Source organism: Stegodyphus dumicola, chromosome X1 (assembly GCF_044657685.1).
Source record: "Stegodyphus dumicola isolate Sdum_Otavi_A_Nest chromosome X1, ASM4465768v1".
Lineage (NCBI taxonomy): Eukaryota > Metazoa > Arthropoda > Arachnida > Araneae > Eresidae > Stegodyphus > Stegodyphus dumicola.
Genome location: NC_140780.1, coordinates 151,265,846 through 151,290,917, shown reverse-complemented (window position 1 = coordinate 151,290,917; position 25,072 = coordinate 151,265,846). Strand labels below are relative to the sequence as shown.

General features: G+C 37.2%; 1 protein-coding gene across 2 annotated transcripts in view; it reads left to right on the top strand.

Annotated features, from left to right (window-relative positions):
* Positions 1-14,831: 14,831 nt before the first annotated feature.
* The window catches only part of Esyt2 (extended synaptotagmin-like protein 2), a 147,824-nt gene continuing 137,583 nt past the window's right edge, over positions 14,832-25,072 (top strand). The window contains exons 1-2 of one of the 2 annotated variants that reach the window (XM_085808483.1): positions 14,832-15,541; positions 16,037-16,078. In XM_085808483.1, coding sequence (XP_085664609.1) covers positions 15,146-15,541; positions 16,037-16,078 — 438 coding nt within the window. In that variant the 5' untranslated portion in view covers positions 14,832-15,145. Of the gene's footprint in view, positions 15,542-16,036; positions 16,079-25,072 lie in introns of those variants that run through there. The other variant, XM_085808484.1, reaches the window with a different exon arrangement.

The window sequence follows — 25,072 nt, the reverse complement described above, 5'->3', positions numbered from 1 at the left end:
TGATCTTACCTTTTTGAAAGGGCTTTGTTAAAATTTCACAAAATATATCAGTATACGATTGAATAAAAAAATCATGTTCCATTTTTATCCTGACTGATGGAGTCAGCTGTGGATCATGAGATCTTGCCTTCTTGACGCTGTATACGCTGGAACAATCGTGATCCATCTATTTTTTGACTGGACTAGCCAGCTGTGGATCAGAAGATCTTGCCTCCTTGAAAGGACTTTGTTAAAGTTTCACAAAATATATCAGTACACGCTGGAACAATCGTGATCCATCTATTTTTTTAGCTGGTCTAACCAGTTGTGGATCATGATGTATTTGTCCTATTCATTTCAAACAACACCGTTGAGGTAGGAGAAAAGTTTAGAGCATTCCTGTTTGTCTACGGGTGAATAACGGGTCGCCCACTGAACACAACGAAAACCTGTTGTTCGATCTCTCATCTCTCAAGATGAGCCTGCTTTAGACGACCCATGAAAGTCTTTCCCGTTTTTTTTCCGTTGAGTCCATGCTGTGTAGACCCAGCCGAGTACAAGTGTCCTTATTCTAGAAAGTATTAACCGGTTTTGTGTTTCATTTCATAGCTATGATGATTTGTTTTTTTTCCTATTCATTTCAAACAACACCGTTGAGAGAGTAGCGTGTATCTAGGTCGAATCCCCAGCACAGACTGATTGGAAGTCGAAACGCGAGTGGTTTAAACAGATAAGTGTGAATTCTTTCTAGAAAGAATTTTATATTGTCTTGCCAATCGAAAATCGAGTCGGCTGGGAAAAAATTTCTGAGGGCTGGAAAAAAATTCTGGCTGGCTGAGTTATTAAAAAAAACTTTTTGTTAATTTTAATGATGTCTTTAGACATCAATTAAATTAACGATCTCCCCCTTTTGTCTGGGAATGATGTCTCATCCTTTCTAAAACTAGCTCATTGTTTTTCTTGGTGTGGTGTGGTATATTTAATTATGGCAAAGCACACGAGGGCTATCTGCCTAAGAGGAGGGATGCCTTCGTGGAGGACTTTCTAAGGGAAACTGGCTCGTATACATGTTACACATGGGGAAAACCAAGAAAACACCCATGCAGCCAGCCCGTTCGCGGGATTCGAACCTCAGACCGAACTACCAGTGTTCAGCGAATTTACCGCTCGGCCGCTGGTGAGCTGTTTTTCTTGGAATTCTATTTTTAGAAAGAGTGAGACATCATTCTAAACAAAGAGGGTATGTCGTTAATTTTATGATGTCTAAAGACATCATAAAATTAACAAAATTTTTTTTTTTTTTTAAATCTGAGCCAGAGAAATTTTTTTCCAGCTCTCAGAAATTTTTTCCCAGGCGATCCGATTTCGTTTTTTCACTTTTACTTTCAATTCTCTTTTCTATAAAAGCATTACGCATTTTTGTTCAGAACAGAGTGGGCTGTTGGAGATGCAACATGTCTCTCTCGCTCTACCCAAATCTGGACCCACGATGATCTTAAGAAGAACTCTTTGAGAATCTCTTACCATTTCGAAACTTTAGATGAGCTGGATGTTTGTTTTTCCGATTTTGTTTCCAATCAGTCTGTGCGTTTCGACTTCCAATCAGTCTGTGCTGTTGATTAAACCTAGACACACTGCTCTTTCCTGGAAAAGATCCATTATGAAGGTATGGGAACATTTTTCTCAGCTGTTAGGAATGTTTTTTTTTCCCAGCCGTCTCGACAAATGAGACGTCCCTCTATTTTTTTTAAGAATGAACACTCTGATCTATGGAAGTCTTTCCCGTTTCCCTTCCGTGCAGTGCGTGCTGTGGACTCACCTGGATATCTATTTTCTGCCCCCCTTCCCCTTCTGGAAATTCCCATAGCTCTTTTGGATTCTCGTAGCTTTTGAAAGAAATCTGCGAAATGTTTTTTTTGGACAGCTTTTCGTGTTTCGCTTTAGCTATACCAGGGTGATCTCAGAAAACCATTTTTCAACCTAGAGCAATGTCAACTCTCGGGACTGACTCAGAATTTTCTTCTGAGCTCTGAGAAATTTTTTCCCAGCCGACTTGATCGACGAGGCATCACCCTATTTTTTTATAAAGAATAGTCTTTCCATTATTGAATGAAGCATTCCGCGTTTAGCTGCAGTTCAGTCCCTGCTGTGGACCCACCAGGACACACGTGTTTGCCTGATCTGGAAAGTATGGGTATCCAGAGAGATTCCTTCTACACTTTTCCCGTTTCATTTCACTCCCTTCTAGAAAACACTTCTATGAAGGTATGGGAACATTTTCTCGCAACTGTTAGAAAATTATTTTTTCCCCAGCCAACTTGATCGACGAGACATCCCTCTAATTTTTAAGAATGGACTCTCTGTTATCTATGGAAGCCTTTCCCGTTTCACTTCCCTGCAGTTCGTGCTGTGGACTCACCTCGATATCTATTTTCTGCCCCTCCCCTTCTGGGAAATTGTCATAGCTATTTTGAACCCTCGTAGCTCTTTTGCGTAGCTTTTGAAAGCAAATCTGAAAAATGTTTTTTTTTATTGACAGCCTTCCGAGTTTCGCTTTAGCCATACCAGGGTGATTTGAGAAAACTAGAATAAGATCTCTCAACATCATCTTTCTCGAGTGTTTAAACAGGGAGGGTTGAAACAGAAAATCTGACAATATTTCACTCGGAAATGTTTAGAAGCATACTTTAAACAACGACTTGAGAAATGAAAAATGGGATATGCCTTTCGTGAAAATCATTTCTATCCAGACGAAAGCGGGAATAGATTTCCAAAAAAGCATTTTTCAACCTAAAGCAATGTCAGCTCTCGGGACTGACTCAGAATTTTTTTTTCTGAGCTCTGAGAAATTTTTCCCAGCCGACTCGATCCCTTTCCCAATGTTAATGGGGAAAAAATCCTCTAGTCCTCGTCTCTCATACCTCTCTAAAACACAAGTGTTGTCTGTCGTGGAAATGGAAATAAATATCACAAACTGCAACCCCCTTCACACCTCAATGGTCAGCCTAAATGGAGGGACCTGTAGAACGGAAAGGATTTGAGTCCAGATCGTTTCACTTGAGACTTATTTCAGGGAGTTCAAAAAGAATAAATTATCTGTGAGAGATTTTTTTCCCCTCTGATTTAGAAATAGGTAATCAATAGAAGCATTTTGCTTTAGATTCTCGTTGCTGATCCGTGAAGTGCTTTAAGAGGACAGTTTTGAAATCACAGCGTAAAGAGGGGGTGCAGCCGAACAGAAATCCTTTTGCCCCACGATATGTTGGAAAAAATATCCAAAAGAGAACAAACTAAACATCATACATAGGTTTTTTTAAAAATAATCATGCGTTTAAGGGGGGGCCCAGGGATTTACTTTCAACTCTTTCGACATACAGATATTTTCTACACTCCTATTTAAGAAGAGAGAATCAGATCTAAAGAGTATAGTGAAACATATGAATTATGCCCGGTATGACAATAACATTAGGAACAAAAAATTGTTTTTTATAAATCTATTACATATTTTTACAATGCTCTACTAGACAATGTTTAAAAGAAAAGTTTGAGTTAAAATATTTGTAAAAGACTTACCTTTCATGAAGACCATGTCTATCCAGACGAAAATAGGAATAAATTTCGGAAAAGCATTCTCATCTTAAAACTCTCAGGACGCAAATGATATTTTCTTTTTTTTGTTTTTCAATTTCAATAGACGACATCCTTAAACAATTCCATTGGAATCTCCTTTTTTGTCAGTGCTTCGAAATACGAAAAGAAACATCCAATTCATCAAAGGTTCAGAAGTTGTCAACAATTCCTAAAAGAATTTCCTCTTAAAAATATCATGGGTCCAGATTGAATAGGGACGTGTCGTCTTTTCAACAACCAGCACGCATCTGCATTGAAACGCGGTATGCTTTTATAAATAAACGAGCAATGGACATCCAATTCATCAAAGGTTCAGAAGTTGTCATCAATTCCTAAAAAGAATTTCCTCTGAAGAGCATCCTGGGTCCAGATTGAGTAGAGAGAGAAAATCTGTTGCCTCTTCAACAGCGAGCACGGATCTGCACTGAAACACGGAATGTTTTAATAGATAAGTGAGGAATTGAAAGTGAAAGTCAAAAAACGAAATAGATTGGCTAGGAAAAAATTTTCAGAGCTCAGAAAAAAATTCTGAGTTTCTAAGTTGTAAAAAAAAAAAATTATGACTTTAGACATAATAAAATATAACGATTTCCCCCTTTTGTCTGGGAAAGATGTCTCATCCTTTCTAAAAATAGAATTCCAAGAAAAACAATGAGCTATGGTCTATTTTTAGAATGGTGAGTCATCATTCCCAGACAAAATGGGGAGATCGTTAATTTTTATTATGTCTAAAGACAATAAAAATTAACAAAAAGTTTTTTTTTAAATACCTCAGCCAGCCAGAATTTTTTCTGAGCTCTGAAAATTTTTCCCCAGCCGATCCGATTTCGTTTTTTGACTTTCACTTTCTCTGCGTCAGTTATCTATAAAAATATTCCACGTTTCTGTTCAGAACAGTGGTGGCTCTTGAAGATGCAGCATGGTTTCTCTTTCTACCTCTACCTCATCTGGACCCAGGATATATTTTCTCAAGAAAAGGAATTCTTTGGGAATGTTTTGCCATTTCTGAACTGTACACGAGCTGGATATATTCTTTTTTTTCATATTTCGAAGCAATTTGTCAAAGAAGTGTAAGATGTCATGAATGGGACATATTGACGAATAAGCTAAACTATTTTTTTTCTAGTCTCACTTAAACCTCGATAGATGGAGAATCACCCTTTTATTTTTTTCATCTCAAACTCTGATGGTGGGACCAGCTATTTTGTTTCTCATCCAATGAAGACTGTCTGAGGAGACTGTTGTGTTCTTTCTCTCTATGCGAGCCAAGATGGTACGCAGAGACCGTTTGATCAGTCATTTTGTTTCCCATCTCACCCAGATAGGTCATGTTGTATTTTTTTCCCTGCACCTAGACAAATTTGACGTGAGCCACCCTTTTATTTTCCCCATCGAACGAAGAGGGATGAATGAGACCATTGTGCTCTTTCTCTCTTCGCGACCCGAGACGGGGGCATAGCGACCCTTTGTGTTTTTTTAATTTTTCCCTCTGAGCGCAAACCTCGATCACTTGAGCAACCATTTTGTTTCCCAGCTCACTTAGATAGGTCATGTTGTATTTTTTCCGACACCTAGCCAAATTTGAAATGAGCCATCCTTTTGTTTTTTCTCATCCAACTAAGACGGATGAGTGAGACTATTGTGTTCTTTCTCTCTTCACGAGCCAAGATGGGTCGTAGTGACCGTTTGTTTTTTTTCCTCTGCTCTTAAACCTTGATCACTTGAGCAGTCATTTTGTTTCCCAGCTCCTTCAGATGGTCATGTTGTATTTTTTCCTACACTTAGAAAAATTTGACGTTAGCCATCCTTTTGTTTTCCCATCCAACTAAGATAGAATCTTGAGACCCTTTTGTTTTTTCGCTCTTCGCCAACCAAGTCGGGCCGCAGTCACCGTTTGCGTTTTTCTCTGATCGCAAACCTGGATCGCTTGAGCAGTTATGTTGTTTTTCCCAGCTCACTCAGATAGCTCGTGGTTTTTTTTTTCTCTCTCTCTCTCGACCCCTAGCCAGGATGGACATCAGCCATCCTTGGGTGTTCTGATCGAACCAAGATTGACACGAGCCACCATTTTGTTTCTCAACGCAAAAGTAAATTTTCTGAATGGGTACCGGCGTTCAAATTCTTTTGTGACCGACTGTAAGTCTTCAGAAGGGTAGTTTGATTTTTTTCAATAGTTTAATTGTTTTCATTTTAATATGTTCCTCCTTTTTTTTGTAAAATTTTAAAATGTGTCGAGTACGAGCAGTTAATAGCCTTATCGAAGAAGCTACTGTTGAAACGGCGAAGATATTCTTTCACACGTTCTATTTTTAAATCTCTGTGTAGCGTATCATTGGAAACAAAGTAGTGGGCATTTGTAATTAACCTTAAAGCTTTGTTCTGCAATAATTGCAACATGTGCAAGTCCTTCTGTGTGGCCGCCGTCCAGGCTGGTGATGCAGAAGAAAAAATAGGCCGAATGATAGCGGTATACAGATGCCTTTTTTTTTTGAGAGATTCAGCCGAGGATTTTTACCAGTGAGCGGTGATCATTCCATGTAAGTTTGTTGTTAAGAATGACTCCCAGAAATGTGGCCTTACGCACTATCGGTACGTCAACATTGAAAATATTTAAAGTGACATTAGGTGGGGTTCTGGAAATTTTTCTACGTACGATAAGTTGGAATTTTTGTGCATTTATGGCAATTCTCCACTTTGTGCACTAGTGCTCTACAGCAGGAATGATATTTTGGAGCTTAGAGATGGCATATTTGGCAAGGAGTGAGCTGACAGCTAACGCATTATCGTCTGCGTAGCATTCGAGGAAAGAGTTATCCATATTAAATTTCGGGAAGTCAGAGACATAAAATGTTACAGAACTGGTCCTAAAATCGAACCTTGGGTTACTCCTGCATTTAGCCGTTTGCATTCAGATTTGTCACTTCCAATATTCGTGAAAAATTTTCTGTCCTTAATAAAGGAATAAGTAAATAAAATCAAGTCTCTATTCAGATTTATGGAAATGAGCTTAAAGATGAGCCCCTCATGTCAGACGCGGTCAAACGCTTTCGCCACGGCTAGCATGAGTAAGGCTACACTTTGATTTTTGTGCAGGGCTGCACCGGTAAATTTCAAGAGTTGCACCAAATGCTTGGTTGTAGACAATTCTCTCCTGAATCCAAACTGCTCGGGAGGGAGCGTAGTCATGTAAGGTTCTAGTCTCTTGAGAATTACCTGTTCGAAAATTTTTCCAAGTCCTGGGAGTAAGCTGATAGGACGGGTTCCATCCGGACGAATGATGTCTTTATCGGGTTTGGTCAGTAAAATTACCTTGCGGTCTTCCATTTGCTTGGGAAATAATTATTCATTAGATAGGCATTTAATATATTTGTGTATTTAGATAACACCTACGAGATAGATATAGCACTTATCACGGAAACGCATGCTACACCGAGCAGTAGCATCAAAATTCCTAATTTTAGGTGGTACAGGTGCGATCATTTAACTTAGCTTGGTGGGAGCATGGCGATCTATGTCAAGAACTCCCTGCAATTTTGTCATATTAATGCGGAAAGAGGTAACGGCTATGAAATAGTCGCCGCTTCTGTCTTACTCCCAAGCTATGGCATCACTTATTTCACATGTATGTACAATACGCCGCATAACTTGCTAAAAGAAAATCTCCTCGCCAGACTCCTGCCTGCAGATAAGCTTGTTATTTTGTCCGGCGACTAATGCTAAAAACCAAAAGTGGAATTGTAGAAGGTCCAATAAAAATGGAGAGAAATTACTAAATTTCATTATGAATCACCGTGTTTTCTTCTATGCTCCCACCGACAAATCATCCCAACGGAGATATATTAGATCTTATCATTTCTACCACTTCAATCCCCACGTATCTTGAAGTGAAGCATTATCTAACCTCTGATCACGTTCATCTGGTTGCTAATTTGGTGGTCGTGTGCTTAATGCATGATATAATTAAAGAAAATAAGAGTAGACAATCTCCTATAACAAAAGAATATATTAAGTACTAAATTACAAAATTTAAATTACATTGCAGAGTGTAACCATTTGAAGGAGGCAATGGGCCAACCAAGTCTAAGTGCACATGATCAAAGCGTCTTGCAGGAAGGTTAAATTGTTGAATGGGGCTGTGAGTGTGACGGGATACTTTACACCGTTGACATCTAATACATGAACGAGTCCATTCTGTGATGTCTTGATTCATTGCTGGCCAGACAAATCTGTCTGCGATCAGCTTTTTGGTGGCACGGATTCCAGGATGTGCCAAATTGTGCAAGGCATTAAACACTTCACGTCTAAAATTGACAGGAATATAGGGACGTATTCTATTGTTCTTTATGTCACAGTAAATTTTAAGCGTTGGATCAATGTGCAGCGGTTGTAACTGAAGGGAGGTTTGTGGATTTAAGATTAGGTTCTTGAATTCCTCATCATGCAATTGAGCTTTTGCAATTTCAGAGAAATCTGGGGTAGTGAGGTTGATATTGTTTACCCGAGACAAGGCATCAGCGACACAATTATCAGTACCAGAGACATATCTGATATCTGTACTAAACTGGGCGATGAAATCCAGATGTCGAAGCTGACGAGGAGAACATGAGTCAGAGTTTTCTTCTAAAAGCGAAGGTTAATGGTCGATGATCAGTGAAAATGATGAAGTCGTGTCCTTCCAAGTTGTGCCGGAAGTATTTAACAGCACAGTACACAGCAAGTAGCTCCCTGTCATATGTGCTGTATTTCCTTTCTGCAGTAGTAAGTTTTCTGGAGAAGAATGCCATTGGGAAAAGTCCTTTAGTGGTATGGGCTTGAAGCACTGCTCCTATGGCCGTGTCAGATGCATCTACCATTATAGAGAGCTGATCACTAGGTGAGTGATAAGAAAGTGTGGCTGCATGTGCCAGATCGTGTTTGCATTGCACGAATGCTGCAGATGCAGATTCAGTCCAAGGGACAGCTCGTTGATCGTTTTTTTTACGGGATGTAAGCTTTCTTCCGGGAGTGATGTTGATGAGGAAGTTGTTGGATCTTGCATTAGAAATGCTGGTTTGAGACGATCGATTCCAATCACTGATTGTTTACCATTGCAGATGATGGTGAAATGTTTCGGTGTTCGTTTGACAACTTTGAATGGACCATCATATGAAGGTGTTAAAGTTGGCTTAATTGCATCGTTGCGCACGAATACGTGCGAAGATGTCTCAAGCGCAGGATGTACAAAATAACTTGGCTGGTTATGCGAAGATGCTGGGGTTGGCAAGATATTGCTCATGGTCTCGCGTAAACGTTGAAGGAATGTTGGAGGGTCGATAACTGGAGTAGATTCTGGGTGAAAGAATTCACCTGGCAGACGGAGGGTTGCACCATATAACATTTCAACACAAGTGCTACCAATGTCTTCTTTGAATGCTGTGCGAAGACCAAGCAAGACTATGGGTAAGGTTTCTGTCCAGTGTGTGCTACTGTGGCACTTCAGACCTTGTTTGAGAGATCGGTGAAAGCGTTCCACCATCCCATTTCCAGATGGATGGTATGGTGTTGTGCGAATATGGCGAATGCCAAGAAGAGAGGTGAGGGATGCGAACAAGTGACATTGAAATTGTCGGCCTTGGTCAGTAGTGATGGTGGTAGGCATGCCAAATCTTGAAAGCCACTGGGAGATGAATGGTCGAGCTACAGTTTCAGCGGATATATTTTCAATAGCAATGGCTTCAGGCCATCTTGTGTACCGATCAATACAAGTGAGGAGGTAAGTGTAACCATTTGAAGGAGGCAATGGGCCAACCAAGTCTAAGTGCACATTTTCAAAGCGTCTTGCTGGAAGGTTAAATTGTTGAATGGGGCTGTGAGTGTGACGGGATACTTTACACCGTTGACATCTAATACATGAACGAGTCCATTCTGTGATGTCTTGATTCATTGCTGGCCAGACAAATCTGTCTGCGATCAGCTTTTTGGTGGCACGGATTCCAGGATGTGCCAAATTGTGCAAGGCATTAAACACTTCACGTCTAAAATTGACAGGAATATAGGGACGTATTCTATTGTTCTTTATGTCACAGTAAATTTTAAGCGTTGGATCAATGTGCAGCGGTTGTAACTGAAGGGAGGTTTGTGGATTTAAGATTAGGTTCTTGAATTCCTCATCATGCAATTGAGCTTTTGCAATTTCAGAGAAATCTGGGGTAGTGAGGTTGATATTGTTTACCCGAGACAAGGCATCAGCGACACAATTATCAGTACCAGAGACATATCTGATATCTGTACTAAACTGGGCGATGAAATCCAGATGTCGAAGCTGACGAGGAGAACATGAGTCAGAGTTTTCTTCTAAAAGCGAAGGTTAATGGTCGATGATCAGTGAAAATGATGAAGTCGTGTCCTTCCAAGTTGTGCCGGAAGTATTTAACAGCACAGTACACAGCAAGTAGCTCCCTGTCATATGTGCTGTATTTCCTTTCTGCAGTAGTAAGTTTTCTGGAGAAGAATGCCATTGGGGAAAGTCCTTTAGTGGTATGGGCTTGAAGCACTGCTCCTATGGCCGTGTCAGATGCATCTACCATTATAGAGAGCTGATCACTAGGTGAGTGATAAGAAAGTGTGGCTGCATGTGACAGATCGTGTTTGCATTGCACGAATGCTGCAGATGCAGATTCAGTCCAAGGGACAGCTCGTTGATCTTTTTTTTGCTATTCTTCAGAAACTCATGTAGGCAGGCTTGTGTTTTTGCGGCATTTGGCGGAAAACGTCGGTAGAAATTTAACATTGCTAGAAAACGTTTCAGTTCAGAGATGGTTTTGGCTGAGGTAGGTCGTTAATTGCTTTGACTCTTTCCGGTAAAGGTTTGACTCCATTCTGGGTGATAAGACATCCAAGAAAGGAAACTGAGGGTTGACCAAGTACACATTTCGATGGATTTAGTTTTAATCCATGATCTTTAAAGCGAGTGAAAATCTGACGCAGATGTTGAAAATGTTCTTTCGCATCTGTAGATGCAACCAGGATATCATCAAAATATGGGATGCAGAAATCGAGGCCAGACAGTACTTGGTGTATGAAACGCTGAAATGTTTGGCCAGCATTGCGAAGGCCAAATGGCATATATAAGTATTCAAAGAGACCAAATGGTGTAGTCACTGCGGTCTTGGGCACATCTTCAGCATGCACTGGGATCTGATGATATGCTCTGGCAAGATCGAGGGTAGAAAATATGTTTGTTCCATGAAAAAGATGGGTACAGTCTTGGATATGTGGGACTGGATATCTGTCAGGGACTGTGACGGCATTAAGTCGACGATAATCTCCACAAGGCCGCCAGTCACCATTAGACTTTTTAACCATGTGAAGTGGACTGGCCCATGGACTTTTAGATGGGCGAATGGTTCCCTGTGCTAGCATGAATTCAAATTCTTTACGAGCAGCTTTTAGCATCTCTGGAGAAAGACGACGAGGCTTGGAAAATACAGGTGGGCCATGTGTTTCAATGTGATGATACACTTCTGGCTGATGAGTACGCTGACCTGATTTGGATGGGTTTAAAATGTCATGGAATTCTGCTAATAACCGATGAAACCGTGTGCTGCCCGATACAACACTTATGTTGGTAGGTACGTTCGATATGTGAGAAGCTTGGCCCTGTGATGTCAGCTGAGTTGTAGCATCAATTAAGCAATTATTCTTGACATCCACTAGAAGGTGGAAATGTGTCAAGAAGTCGACACCAATAATTGCTTGAGTTACATCCGCAGTAATAAAAGGCCAGTTGAAAGTCCGGCGCAAGTTTAAATCAAGTGTCAATAGTTTGGTGCCGTAGGTTGCAATTTGGGTACCATTGGCTGCATACAGTACAAGTTTATTAAGTTGGTGAGCATTTGTTTTAGTTCTCGGGAGCACTGATATGTCAACTCCAGTATCTACTAGAAAACATAACTGAGTTGAACGATCAGCCAGTACTATTCTGTCGATGTGGCGGACATTCTGTTGGCCAGCAGAAGACCGCCCATTTAGTTTCCCGCTTGTACAAAAGTGCATGGAGGGGCACACTTGCGAGCTTGAGAGCCAAAATTCATATGATAAAAACATATGCCACTTGTGGGTTCTTTGTACTGCGTTCGAGTATTGTGACGAGATTGACTCCTGCTTCGGGCACGAAATTTATTACGTGGGCCCTGATTTGATCGATTGTATCTCCGTGAAGTATGAAGACTTGTAGAGAGTTCAGATACTCTTTTGGTCAATTCAGCCACTTGTTGTTCGAGGGATGAACTGGAAGGTGCAGCATTAGCAGCACTGACATAAGCTGGAGTAACAAGTTCATTAATTTTGTCAGCCATTGTTGCTAAACGGGTTAGATCTTCATTGGAAGCAGCAAGAGTTATTTGTATGTTATTGGGGAGACGCGAAAGCCATAGTGACTTCAACAAGTCGTCACTAAAATGGCTTCCTGCCAGATCACGCATTCGTGACAGCAAGTATGAAGGTCGCTGATCTCCAAGTTCAAGTCCTTGTAGTAAAGTACGTATTTTTGAAGATTCACTTTCTGAATAGATTTCAATGAGCCGCTGTTTCAGTTTGGAGTATTTATCACAATCAGGTGGTTTGAGAATTAAGTCATGCACTGAATTCAGAATATCAGACTCAATTGCTGCAACTACATGGTTGAATTTTGTAGAATCCTCACTAATGCGAGCTATAGAAAATTGTGCTTCGATCTGAGCGAACCACAATGAAGAATTATTTTTCCAGAAAGGCGGTGGCTTCACCGCAACGCGTGTGATTTGTGGCTCTGGTGGAATATCGTCGGGCATACTGATAGATAATTTTCACTTTAATTAATAAACACTTAACAGCACAAATATTGTAGCATGAGGATACACTATTGATATTTTACCATGATAACAATAAATATTTTAACCATGCAGAAAAAATTTACGTAACGATACACACACAAATAATACAGGGTCAGCAATTACACACACAAATAATATTTTACCGAAATGCATTTGAAAAGAAACCCTTATTTGAGAAAAAAAAATGATGCGTTCATTTTGTATTGCGCACGCACAATATCACCACTTCACACTGCTAAGGCACTTTCGAAGGAAAAAAGGAAATCACTCCTGTAGCACATGGGAAAAAAATTCACTATTTTCGAACACTGAGGGAAGAATTTTGCCGTAGCACGTTGCAGAAAAATTACTGATGTAGCACATTTCGCGAAAATCACTATTGTATCACATTTGTCACAAAAGTTGAATGATCGAAGAATTATTGCACGACTGGCGAAGTCAGCGGAACGGAACAGATCACATTGATGATTTGCTGAAGCTCCTTGCGATGATATGCACGACTTTGAAAAAAACACAAGCAATATATATCAATACTTCTAGAAATAATTAAAGGGGTACGTTGTAGCATACGTTTAATGTCCATATTCGTTGTTATTTTTAGTCAGTTCTTCAGAATGCCTTGGATGCACGTGGCTTAGGGTCGTTGAAAATCCATTGTCAGTAGCGTGCTCAGTCAAAAAGGTCACCACTTTTGGTGGTCGTGTGCTTAATGCATGATATAATTAAAGAAAATAAGAGAAGACAATCTCCTATAACAAAAGAATATATTAAGTACTAAATTACAAAATTTAAATTACATTGCAGAGATCAACACAGAGCTCGGAACACAGTTCATGCTACCTTCGCGTACAGTTGTGTGACGAGAAGTCTCTGTGAGTAATGACGTCGCTTTGCTGCTCCGATTAAGAACTGGATTTTATACGTGGCGCCATCTCATGAATAGAAGTTGAAGTATCTGTCGGAACGCCACACTGATCTAGGAATCTCTAACAGCAAAACGCCTGAATTCAAGAACTGCAGCGACTGGAAGTTATTCAGTCTGCTCAGAAAAAGACAAGTAACTGTTGTCTTAAGAATCCTAGCGAAATTGATAAAGCTGTTAATACGCTCACCAAGGAAATTAATGCTGCTTATAACAGTTCCACCCGTAAAATACCGGCTGTATAACACGCATGCTTACTTCCAAATTACATTAGAGATAAAATCAAAGAACGAAATAGAATACGTAAAAGGTGGAATCTCACTTGGGCCCCAGATCTTAAGAATTCATTAAACATGCTAAATAGAGAAATCAAGAGGGATATTATTCAACACAGAAAGAAAACCTGGGAAAATAAAATTCTTGATTTCAACGAGCCGAATAGCTCCTTTCGGGCTTTCGCACGCAGACTCAAGCAAAATCCGACTTCCAATAGGCCCATTTATACGGAAAGCAGTTTGCTATTACTAATAAAGAAAAAGAAAAAGTTCTGGCTGAACATCTTGAAAAACAATTTGTTCCTAATTCCGACCCATGCGACTACAGCATTTCAAGTTTCGCGTCACTCCCTTTTAGTTTATAGAAATTGTCAGACTCGCCGCGGCACTCCTCTCCATTGTTCGCCCTCACTTGTTGTAGTTGGGCTTCACAAGCCTTGGTGATGCACGGTCACCCCCCTTCTCATTACCTTTGACCTTTCAACCATCCGTTCTGACGGTCTTATGTCATCGGCATCTAATGGCAACTACTCACAGAGCCAGATACATCGCGCTTTGCGTGTTATCCTGGCGATACTGATACCTACTATACTAGACTTTCCCAGTTACAAGTGCATTACCTGAGGAACCTTAGCATTACCAACATTTCGCTTTTATTGGACTTTCGTGCTCAATAGAGTTTATACATATTTCCAAGAGAAAACAGCAATCAGATCATAATTCACAATTAGAATATATGTTGCAACTCTCAGGGCTATAACCCCCAAGTCACAAATTAAATAATCACAGCAGGGATTATTAATATGAAGAATTTTTTATTAATATAAAGATTTTAATATGGATATCTCACACAAGAGGAAAACGTTACATTTCTCTAACTAGTACATACATATAACCGAGTGAAAAGGGAATTTCCCCACTTAGTTTGCAGTTTAAGGTACTCAATAAATTGTACGTAAGTACTCAATAAAATTGCATGCTATTCATTTTATGTTTCAAAATCAATTTAATAATTTAAACTTCATTAATTTAATACTACGTAAAAAAGCTCAATATTTGGCAAAATATCCTGCATACTTCGGAAACACATATTACTTTTAAAATTCTTTTAACTATTCGAAAACTGCCGAGGAGAAGAAAGGTCCTTTTTCATTAATGTCTATTAAGAAAATGAGAACTGTCATAATTAAATTAATAAAGACTACAAAGTTTGGCTGTATTTTCTTCTATTCCAAATTTAGTCTGCAACAGAAGTGTCATAAATTGAAATCTCCTCATTGGTTAGAATAAAGTGCTTCAATCTAGATTTTAACCGCTCAATTACTGGGCATGTTTTAGAGTTGTTCAGCTGATTGGTTACTGTGTGCGGTGTGAGAAATAGAAAGTGAACGTTATTTTAAAAATATATTTAGAAAATATAATTTCTGGTGTATATTGTAGTTTTTGGGGAAAGGGTTTGGATCTTTTACTTTATTTGAATTAGAAAAATGGCGGATACGAAATACAGTTACTTACCAAAACAGTCATCCGCCGACCACGATGAATCTTCTGAAAGCAAAGTGAATAATGTTTCATCTTCTCCAACGAACGATATTGCAAAGGCCGTGCATGAAACAGTTGAATCAGCAAGACATACGCTACGTTACAATATTTATGGTATTGCTGGAGGTTTTATTTCATTATTTTATGGGGCCTACTTAATCGGACATTCTGGGATTGGGGCAACTTCCATGCTATGCATCGGTTTTGGAGTTGCTGTATCGGTTTGGATGATGAGAAACAATTATTTAACAGAACGAGATATTCGTCTTTCTGCTGATAGATCAGTTGCATTGAACGAAAAAGGATGTATATTAGCCCAGTTAACAGATTTACCGTCATGGGTAAGTTAGTTTCGGTGAACTTTTGGATTTTTTGTTTTGATTCATATATTAAGAAAATAACAAACCTGAAGTTAAATGTTCGTGTTGACAGCTGCTACCTTTATAATTTCAAGTTCAGCAAATTACTATGATAACATTGGTTTCAACATTTATTTATTTCTTAAATATTTATTTCTGACTCAAAGTAATGACTTTTCAAGTATCACTTCTTTTTTTGTGTTGGAGAATGTGATAAATTTGTTGATCTTTTCTACTGAAAAAAATTTGCTTGTTTCATATTTATATATTTTATTCCATATTTATAAATTTTGCTTTATGTTTTGCATATTGAAGCAATTTGTGGTATTTACCTATAACATTTTTTTCACCAGATGTAATCATGCATGATTTTTAACTATATGTAAAAAAGTATTGCAAATATGCTGATTTAGAACTTGATGTACATTTTAAGTATAATGTATTTATTTTATATTAATTACTTATCAATTTTCTTAGGTCTTTTTCCCAGAAACAGAAAGAGCAGAATGGTTAAACAAAGTGAGTTAGTTCAATATTAAGCAGTTATTTAAATTTTACTCAAATTGTGTTATATTATATATGAAATTTTGTATTTTGTGTTAAAGTAGAGGAAGAATTTTACTCAGTCATAGTGAAGTTAATCAGGAAACAGTATCAGAATAAAAGTTAGACAGAATTTAGGAATGTTCTTCCCCCCCCCTTTCTACCTGTGATATTATTTGTGTGTGCATATTATTATGTATAAATGTATGGTATGTATGTGTATGTATTATAATTATATATATTAGTTTTTCAGGATTAAAAGCATTCTTTCATACACAAGAGACGAAACGAGATCATACGCAAATTATTATGGACTAATGTCCCTCAATAAGCCAGCCCTCTTCTAATAATACACAATAAGTTACTTTTTGTTTAATGTACTATTCTACTTAAAATCCTAGTATACGATGCAGCCTTGGCATGATTTTGAAAATTATCGCCAACACCAAAAATGACCCAAAGAACATTTATTTATACATTATATGCTATCACTATATATATTCTTTGAATATCTGTTTACTACTTGTCGTATGTGTCCCATTTTTACTGCTCGTCATAAAAGTCACCAAAAGTAGCCAAATCCCGTGTGCACTGGATATTAGGATTACCCTATTCTACCTTATTTTTTATGTGTGTACTATTATTTATATTTTTTTATTTTAAAATGTAATTTTTGATACATACCAATACAAATTTTAAACTTATAAGTTTATAATAAGTTTTGGTTGATCTTTACATTACGGTAACTGGTAGTTTGGCGACATTTTGGAGGCGATAAAGGTTACTACCTGGGACTTTGGTAATAATGTGAGCAGTACTGAGTTCCGATTACGCATTATTTTGTGTGGGGGAAATGAGAGATCATGGGATATGTCATGTGAAATGTGATCTTGAAACATAGTAAGTACAAAGAACATTGTTAATCCAGCTATAGTGAACGTAAAGTCTTTGTAAAAGGTTTCGCTTGAGTATTTGTTCGTGCTTATTAAAATACCTTTTCGGTTTAATCCTAGTATCCTAGGTGCACATGGGATTTGGCTACTTTTGGAGACTTTATGATGAGCAGTAAAAACGGGACATATACGATGAGTAGTTAACGGGTCATTCAAAGAAAATATACAGTTAAACATAGTATATAGTATGTATATAGTATATATATTATGTGTGTATAATATATATATAGACGTTCTTTGGATCATTTTTGGTGTTGGTGATAATTTTCAAAGTCGCGCCAAGGCTGCACCGTATACTAGGATTTTACCACCTTTTCTATTAGTAGGAAAGTCATGTTTTCAAGCTTATTGGCCCACCAGCTGCCAAGTGGTAAAGTCGCTGAACACTGATGGTTTGGTTCAGGTATCGAATCCTGGCGAACAGGGTAGCTGTGTGGGCATTTTTGTGGTTTTCCTCATGTATAACATGTAGTGAGCCAGTTTCCCTTAAAACATCCGACACGAAGGCATTCACTCCCTTAGGCAAATAGACCTCAAGTGCTTTGCTGTAACCAAATTAACCAAACCAATTCTCAAGCTTATTTATTTTTGTGAAACTAAATTTTCTAACTGGAAATATGTGCTCAAGTAGTCCTGATGCATTTCAATTCACACTGATACCTGAAAAATGCAAATATTATTTTTGACAATTTTCTGTGGTATTCAGACAGTGGCTTCCAAAAGTGTTCGGCATTTTAAGAATTTGTAGTAAAAGCTGTATAGCCTGGAATTAAATTCAAATATAAAGCCAAATATTTTTTCATATCATCTCCATGCAATTTGAATAAATACAAATTATCGATGCATTCTTGTTTATTTTTACAGTTAACGGCATTCAGCAATATTTACATCATCATTTGCGAATTCTATTTTAAAAATCATTCACATTTGATTTATTATTCTTATCATCATTTTGGTAATCAACATGAAAGTGAATTTTCTTCAAATTTAATTCATGTAGTCTTTCAAAAGCATTCTGCATTATTTTTCTTTTCTTGGCACAGTATTGGATTTTAGCAGTTTCATTTGAGGCAGTAAAAGCAAGCGATTTTTACAGCATCTTCATAATCACTGCAGAGAAAATGTTCGCTACATATTCTTGTATTCTTCACCTTTGTAGAAGCCTGTCTTAGGCACATGTATCCATTTTTTCGCCAAAAGCAAACTGTTCTGTGGAAAAATATGAAATACAGTATCGCTATCTTTCTCATTTCCATGAATTTTATAGCATTTTGCTACAACACAAGAAGACTTATTACATAAACGGTACTTTACAACAGTGGTCTTGGACTTGCACTGCAAATGCCAATGCACAATTTGAAAGTAGCTAACGGGTAGCAATTAAGAAAAAAAAAAAAGGGCTGGTATGTTTTTAACAAAATAAAATTTGTTAATTAAATTAAAAACTTTTACAAGATATTTGTAAAAATGTATGAATTAAAGGTAAAGGTATGTTTATGGGTACCACTTAGCGATTTTTTGTGGCACTTGGATACTGAGTTTGTGCAATTCTTTGACTTGATCGCCGCTACACAAAGTAACAACTCAAAGAATTGCGCACTCCCTTGACCCATGTGTACACGTTGACCTATTTTCACTTAAAAAAGCATCAGAGAATTGCACAAACTTGCCACTGTACACGCCCTTGACTTTGTCCGTGTACACATCGATATATTTTCACTTAAATAGTCAAAGGAGAACCCAATTCTCGATAAAAGTATATGGTTAATCTTTGTATTATGGTAACTTGGTGAAAATTTGGCGACCAACCCTGCTACAGCAACCTGCTATTTTTTGTTTTCACGAAGTAAAGCGTGTTTTTTTTTTTTTTTTTACTCGACATTTTTTCCCAACAATCTGGTAGCCGAATTACGCTTATGCTAGAATTTTTATGGAACAAAAGTGCTTAATCATGACGAAGATTAGGTGCGAAATTGGGAGAAAGTGCAGAATTGCCCACTGCTTGCCGTGTTTTTAAGAATTGCACATACACGGTATTATCCATGTACACGTCGACCTATTTTCACGTAAAAAAAATCCCAGAATTGCACAAAAATGGCATTGCACACACTCTTGACTTTATCCATGTACACTGCTAAAGTCCTAGCTAGTAACCTTTATCCCTTTACCAAAATGTCGCCAAATTATCTGTTACCATATTCCAAAGATTAGCCAAGTATATTTACGGAACATTCAACTACTCAGGTTACCATAAAAAAAAGAACAACTTGGTGATAAATGAAACAACAACTTCGCGATAATACAAGGGGTACCGTTCAGTCTACTCTAACTGAATAAAAATATAGCAAAGAAAAATATTCAATTTATACTTATATTTTTCTTAAAATTTAGAAGTTGGTATGTGCAAGAAATCTCTGTTGATCCCAATTTAAAATTTTCAGATTGTCATTTATTCAATTAATATATTAAACTACTAAAAAACTTTTAATTTAAACTATAGAGAAATATACTAAAGCTTCCCAAGAGGGACAAAACTTGAGAATAAATAATAACGACCTCATCTCTTTCTTTTATTTATTACCGTATATACCCGCGTATAAGTCGAGATATTTTGGACAAAAAAAGGACTTCCCAAAAAGTGGGGGGGGGGTCGACTTATACGTGGGGCCATAAAAAATTAAAAGAATCGAAAGTTCAAAAATTTCTTTATATAATGCAGTTGTTTTCTTCCTGTGCTCAAATTGGACGACTTATCAAATAAGTCACTTACTTGAAGTAATTTCATGACTTAAATTATGTGACGAACTAATCACAGAGTTTCATACTTTAACTAGAGTATGTTTCGACTAAACCAAAGAATTTTCGGCCCCTGAACAACCGATCAATATCGAGCAATAAAAAAGTTTCGCCAACACGCCAAGAAAAGAGAAATGCAGATAGTCATTTTTAAAGATCGTCCGTTGATCATTTTTAAAAGAAAAACTTTACCGAAAAACGTTGTGTTTCCATCAGGTGTGCTGGTTCGCGCCCATGAAAAGGGATGGATGGATGCTGACGGAACAGTCGATTGGCTTAAAAATGTGTGGGATAAAAGACCGGGAGCAGCTTTAAAAAAACCTTCGCTTTTAGTATACGATTCTTTTCGTGGACACTTTTCTGAAGAAGTGACAAAACACCTAAAAACGACTGTGGCCGTAATTCCGGGAGGATTAACATCCGTCATTCAACCCCTAGATGTCTGCCTCAATAAGCCCTTCAAAGTAAATGTTAGAAAATATTGGGCAGAGTGGATTAGTTCCGGTCGACCAACATTTACAAAGAGAGGCAACATTAAAAACCCCGATATTACGTTAATTGCTCAGTGGGTTAAAGATGCTTGGAACGAAATATCCTCTGAAATGATTATAAAATCATTTAAAAAATGTTGTACTAGCAACGAACTAGACGGCACGGAAGATGATACTGTTTTTGAAAGAAAAAAAATGACGAAGGCTCTAGTAGTGATTGAAACAATACAGAGTTCGAGACTGAAAATATGTATCATGACAAGCCAATGACGACAAAAGAGTTCTATGAAATGTTTGGCGAATCTGACCATGAATCGGACGTTGAAGGATTTTGATTTTGTTTATTTACCAAGGTATTTTTTTATCGTATATTTACTTTTTTCCTCAGATGATTTTGAATAAATGTAGTACTTAAAAAAAATTTTTCGAAGTTTTTTGATCGATTTTGGACGTGGGGGGTCGACTTATACGCGGGTTTCTTATTTTCTACGAATTTTTTATGTCGAAGTGGGGGGTCGACTTATACGTGGTATCGACTTATACGCGAGTATATACGGTAGAGTTTTCTATGATGCAAAACGGAAAAGTAATATTTTTATATCATTATTGTAAAAATCTTTGTCTTTTACTACACCTTTCAGCTACATCACCTCATGATGTTTTGATTTTCATGAAGAAGATAATCTTGAATGGAAATTACCAGTGGTGTAGCTGGAGTGGGGCAAGGGCGGACACCTGTTCACGGGCGCAGTATCCAAATCTTAAAGTGAATATTCTTATTGTAAAAATTCATAGCTTAAGATATTTATCTTGGTTAGAGTTGACTTTAGGGTACCCCTTGTATTATCGCGAAATTGTTGTTTCATTTATCACCAAGTTATTGTCTCATTTATGACAACCTGAGTAGTTGAATGCTATGGAAACTCTGTTATGATGCAATTGGTTGCGGTGAATTTGAATCATGGGAAAAAATTTGGAAAGTGTGTGTCAGATTTTGGGCAAGGGCTTGTGTATGATGGATTAGTATGTTGTTATTTTGTGGTTTACACGGTAAATTGGCTGAATGTGGTAAGATTAACTTAAAGTTTCTGTAGGATTTGGAAAGAAAGGGAATAAAGCATTAATTGACTGGTGTGTAATAGGGTATAAATTACTTAGTCATTATTTAGTGTCCTGTTTGGAGGAAGGAAATGCGTATGGTCAAACATCGAATATTTTCGGATGGGGGATATTTTTTACTCTTATTTTTGTGAATTTATGTGGCGACACCAGTATACAGATGCTAGTTCAGATAATTTTGGGAAGTGTTTGGATGCTGTTAAGGAATTGTGTTCGTAAATTCGTAAATAAGGTAAGTGGATATTTCCTTCGTGTAGTGCTAAGATGAATTTCCTTTTTTATGTTATTTCATTGTTTGATTTAAAATGTAGTTTATTCAGATTATATATATTTTGGTTATGCTTCTTTGACTTTTTAAGTGAATATAGTTTGATGTGTACATGGAAAAAGTCAAGGGAGTGCGCAAAGCCTAGTTTGTGAAATTTTTTGATTTTTTTTAAAAGTGAAAATAGGTCGATGTGTACATGTATAAAGTCAAGAGAGTTCGTAATGCCATTTTTGTGAAATTCTGGGATGTTTTTTTAAGTGAAAATAGGTCGATGTATACATGGATACCAAGTGTGTGCAATTCTTTGTTTTATTATTTTGGCTTTGTGTAGCGGCGATTTTAGCCCCAAAAATTTCCGCTACGCAAGCCAAAATAACAAGTCAAAGAATTGCACAAACTCTGTATCCGTATACCGCCAAAAATCGCCAAGTTTCGCCAAGGGTACCCTAAAATATACTTTTACTTTTACCTTTTGACAAGTAATCAAATTTGTATCTTAAAATCTTTGAACAAGATGTATATCACAGTGTAAATTAATTAGCTCTATTTCTAGGTTTTCCAAAGAGTTACGTTCGTGTTTGGTAATGATTATAATGTAAAGCTGCACTTCAGACCATTAAAAATTGAGAAAATTTATTTCTCAAACTGTAGATACAATAACTAAATGCTTAGAATGCTTAAAAAACAGTAAAAAATATTTGTAAAATGTTTTGAAGATCCCAACAAACGGGACATTTTCATTATACAGTACAAAGTCCGAAATCCGGACTTGTCGGGACTTAGGCGATTCCGGATTTGGGAAATTGTAAAATTAGAAGTACAAAATTGTGATTTATGAAATAATGAAGTATTTCTGATCTAAAGGCTATCAAAAAAAAAAAAAAAAAAAAAAAAAGCTTAATATTTATTTGTTTACCTTATTAAACATTTCTTTCAATGTAAGTTGTTCAAGTTGTTTCGTGTTTTGTGCTAATACTTTCTCTTTAATTCTATAGACAGACATAATCTCTTGTTTATTACATTGTTGAAATCCTCCAACTGCTGTGTCGAGAATTCCGACTAACTTGTCAATCGAAATTTTTTTGTTCCCAGTAACTTCTTTGTCACTTTCTTCACTATCGGTAAAGGTACTTTCTGGATCCAGAACCATATTGCTGATTTCACCATTCATTAATTGGTTCATGATTGAGAAGCATTGTCAACACAATGAAAAACTTCTTTCATATCATCTTTTATTACCGCTTCTCCACATTGGAAGTACTCTGATATGCGCCCTCAAGTCGCCAAATTTCTCGCCAAATATTTTTGGCGAGAAACTTCACGCTGCCATATTACTATCTAAATTTTTTGTCTACATTTTGAACTTTTAGCCTAAAATGTCTCCTAAAACGCGGTTTTCGCACATGCAAAAACTACGTTTTGAACACACAATTTAGCTAAAAATCCGAAACAAAAACAAAAAATTTAGATAGCAAAAACGTAAAGTTTCTAACCAAAAATATTTGACAAGAATCCATGTACACAGCGACATGTTTTAACTTAAATAAACATCTACGAATTGAACAATGTAGGCAACGAACGAATCTACAAACTATGCACACCTCGCTTTAATAAATTAACATAACAACAACAAACTTCAAAGAATACCATGTACACAGCATCCTGTTTAAACTTAAAAAAAATTCTACGAATTGCACAATTTAGGCAAGAAAGGAATCTACGTTCTACGCATTCCTCGCTTTAATAAAATAACAACAATAAATTTCAAATAATACCATGTACACAGCGTTCTGTTTCAACTTTAAAAAACATCTACGAATTGTACAGTCTAGACACTAAACAACAAAATAAACTAAAATAAATTTCAAACAATTTAAAAAAACAACAATAACGACAGAAATTCATACTAAAGAACCAATGAACATAGCATTCCACAAAATAAGAACAAAAATAAAATAAAATTCACTTACCATGAATTAATGCGTTTTCGAATAGCAGAAATATCCAGAAAATATCACTATCCAGAAAATTTATACTATGGTTCACAAATAAATAAAATCACAAATCCCTACTTCTATCATGCACTGCCATTAAAAATAATCTCCCAGACCTTCTTTCTACACTTCCAAATACCAACTACCCCTCAACAGGATAGCCACAATCATATTTCCTTTTGCCGAACTTCAATTCAACAACTACCATTTTATCTTTCCCTCCCATCTTCTCAGACACAGAGGCGAACCAACGAGCTCCAGCGAAAGATTTTTCAACGTCAACAGGGTTGCCATAGAACACGCAATCGCGCCAAAAACCAGCGCAGAACACATATAGCCACATTTGGTGAAATTAGGGCGTATATTAGAGTTGTACCTCCACATTTCTTTACAAAAACCGTTAATTGGAAAATTTCACCTTTGTTTTGGGATATCCGAAAACCTTTAAAATTCGCGGCTATCATCTTCATCGTTCTCACCATGAAATATGATAGCTGGTCATAAATTATGCCAAGCATGTTTTAACATATCTGGAGACACATCCTCCCACGATCTTGCGATGTTTCACATAGCAGATTTTATGCTAAAAAATTTCAAAAAGTCTTGAATAGTCTTGTCATTGTTCAAGAAATTTAACATAAATTTTAATAATGCTACTTTATATTTGCATTTCAGCACGTGCACTATTCCCATATCCATAAGCTGAATAATAGACAATCAATTTGGAGAGAAGAATAATAGGGATACATTATCTTTCACTAAAACTTTAAGTGATGTATGCGCCGAACAGTTGTCAACAATCAGAACTATTTTTGAGTCATCAGGTAAACCAACAGAATTCAAATATTGCCGAGCCTCGGGTATAAAATGATTTTCAAACCTATCATTCATCAACGCTTGTGTCATCCATGCTCTTTTATTTGCATGATATATAACGGGGAAAATCGTTACTCCTTTAATTGCTCGAGGTCGTGCATGTTTTCTGATTACGAAAAGTTTGCACTTGTGCGTTCCTGCAGCATTTGCGAACGCTAAAATTGTTAGTTTTGCTCTGTAATCTTTGACACCAGTTGGAGCCTTTTCTGTAGAGGTTGCCAAGGTATTTCGTGGTACATAAATCCGAAAAAGAAAGTGCCCGAAAAGACCACTTTCATCAGCGTTGTAAATTTGTTCTGGAGATAATTGTTCACTAGTAACGAGTTCGGCTGAAGCTTTTTCACCTGAAATTAATTGTCTTATACCATGGCGATTTTTAAATTTGGTTAACTAACCTGTCGAATATGTGCACTCAGTGTTTAAGTTCATTTCTTCATGAAATATTTTGGCTTGAGCCATTAGCATTGGACCCG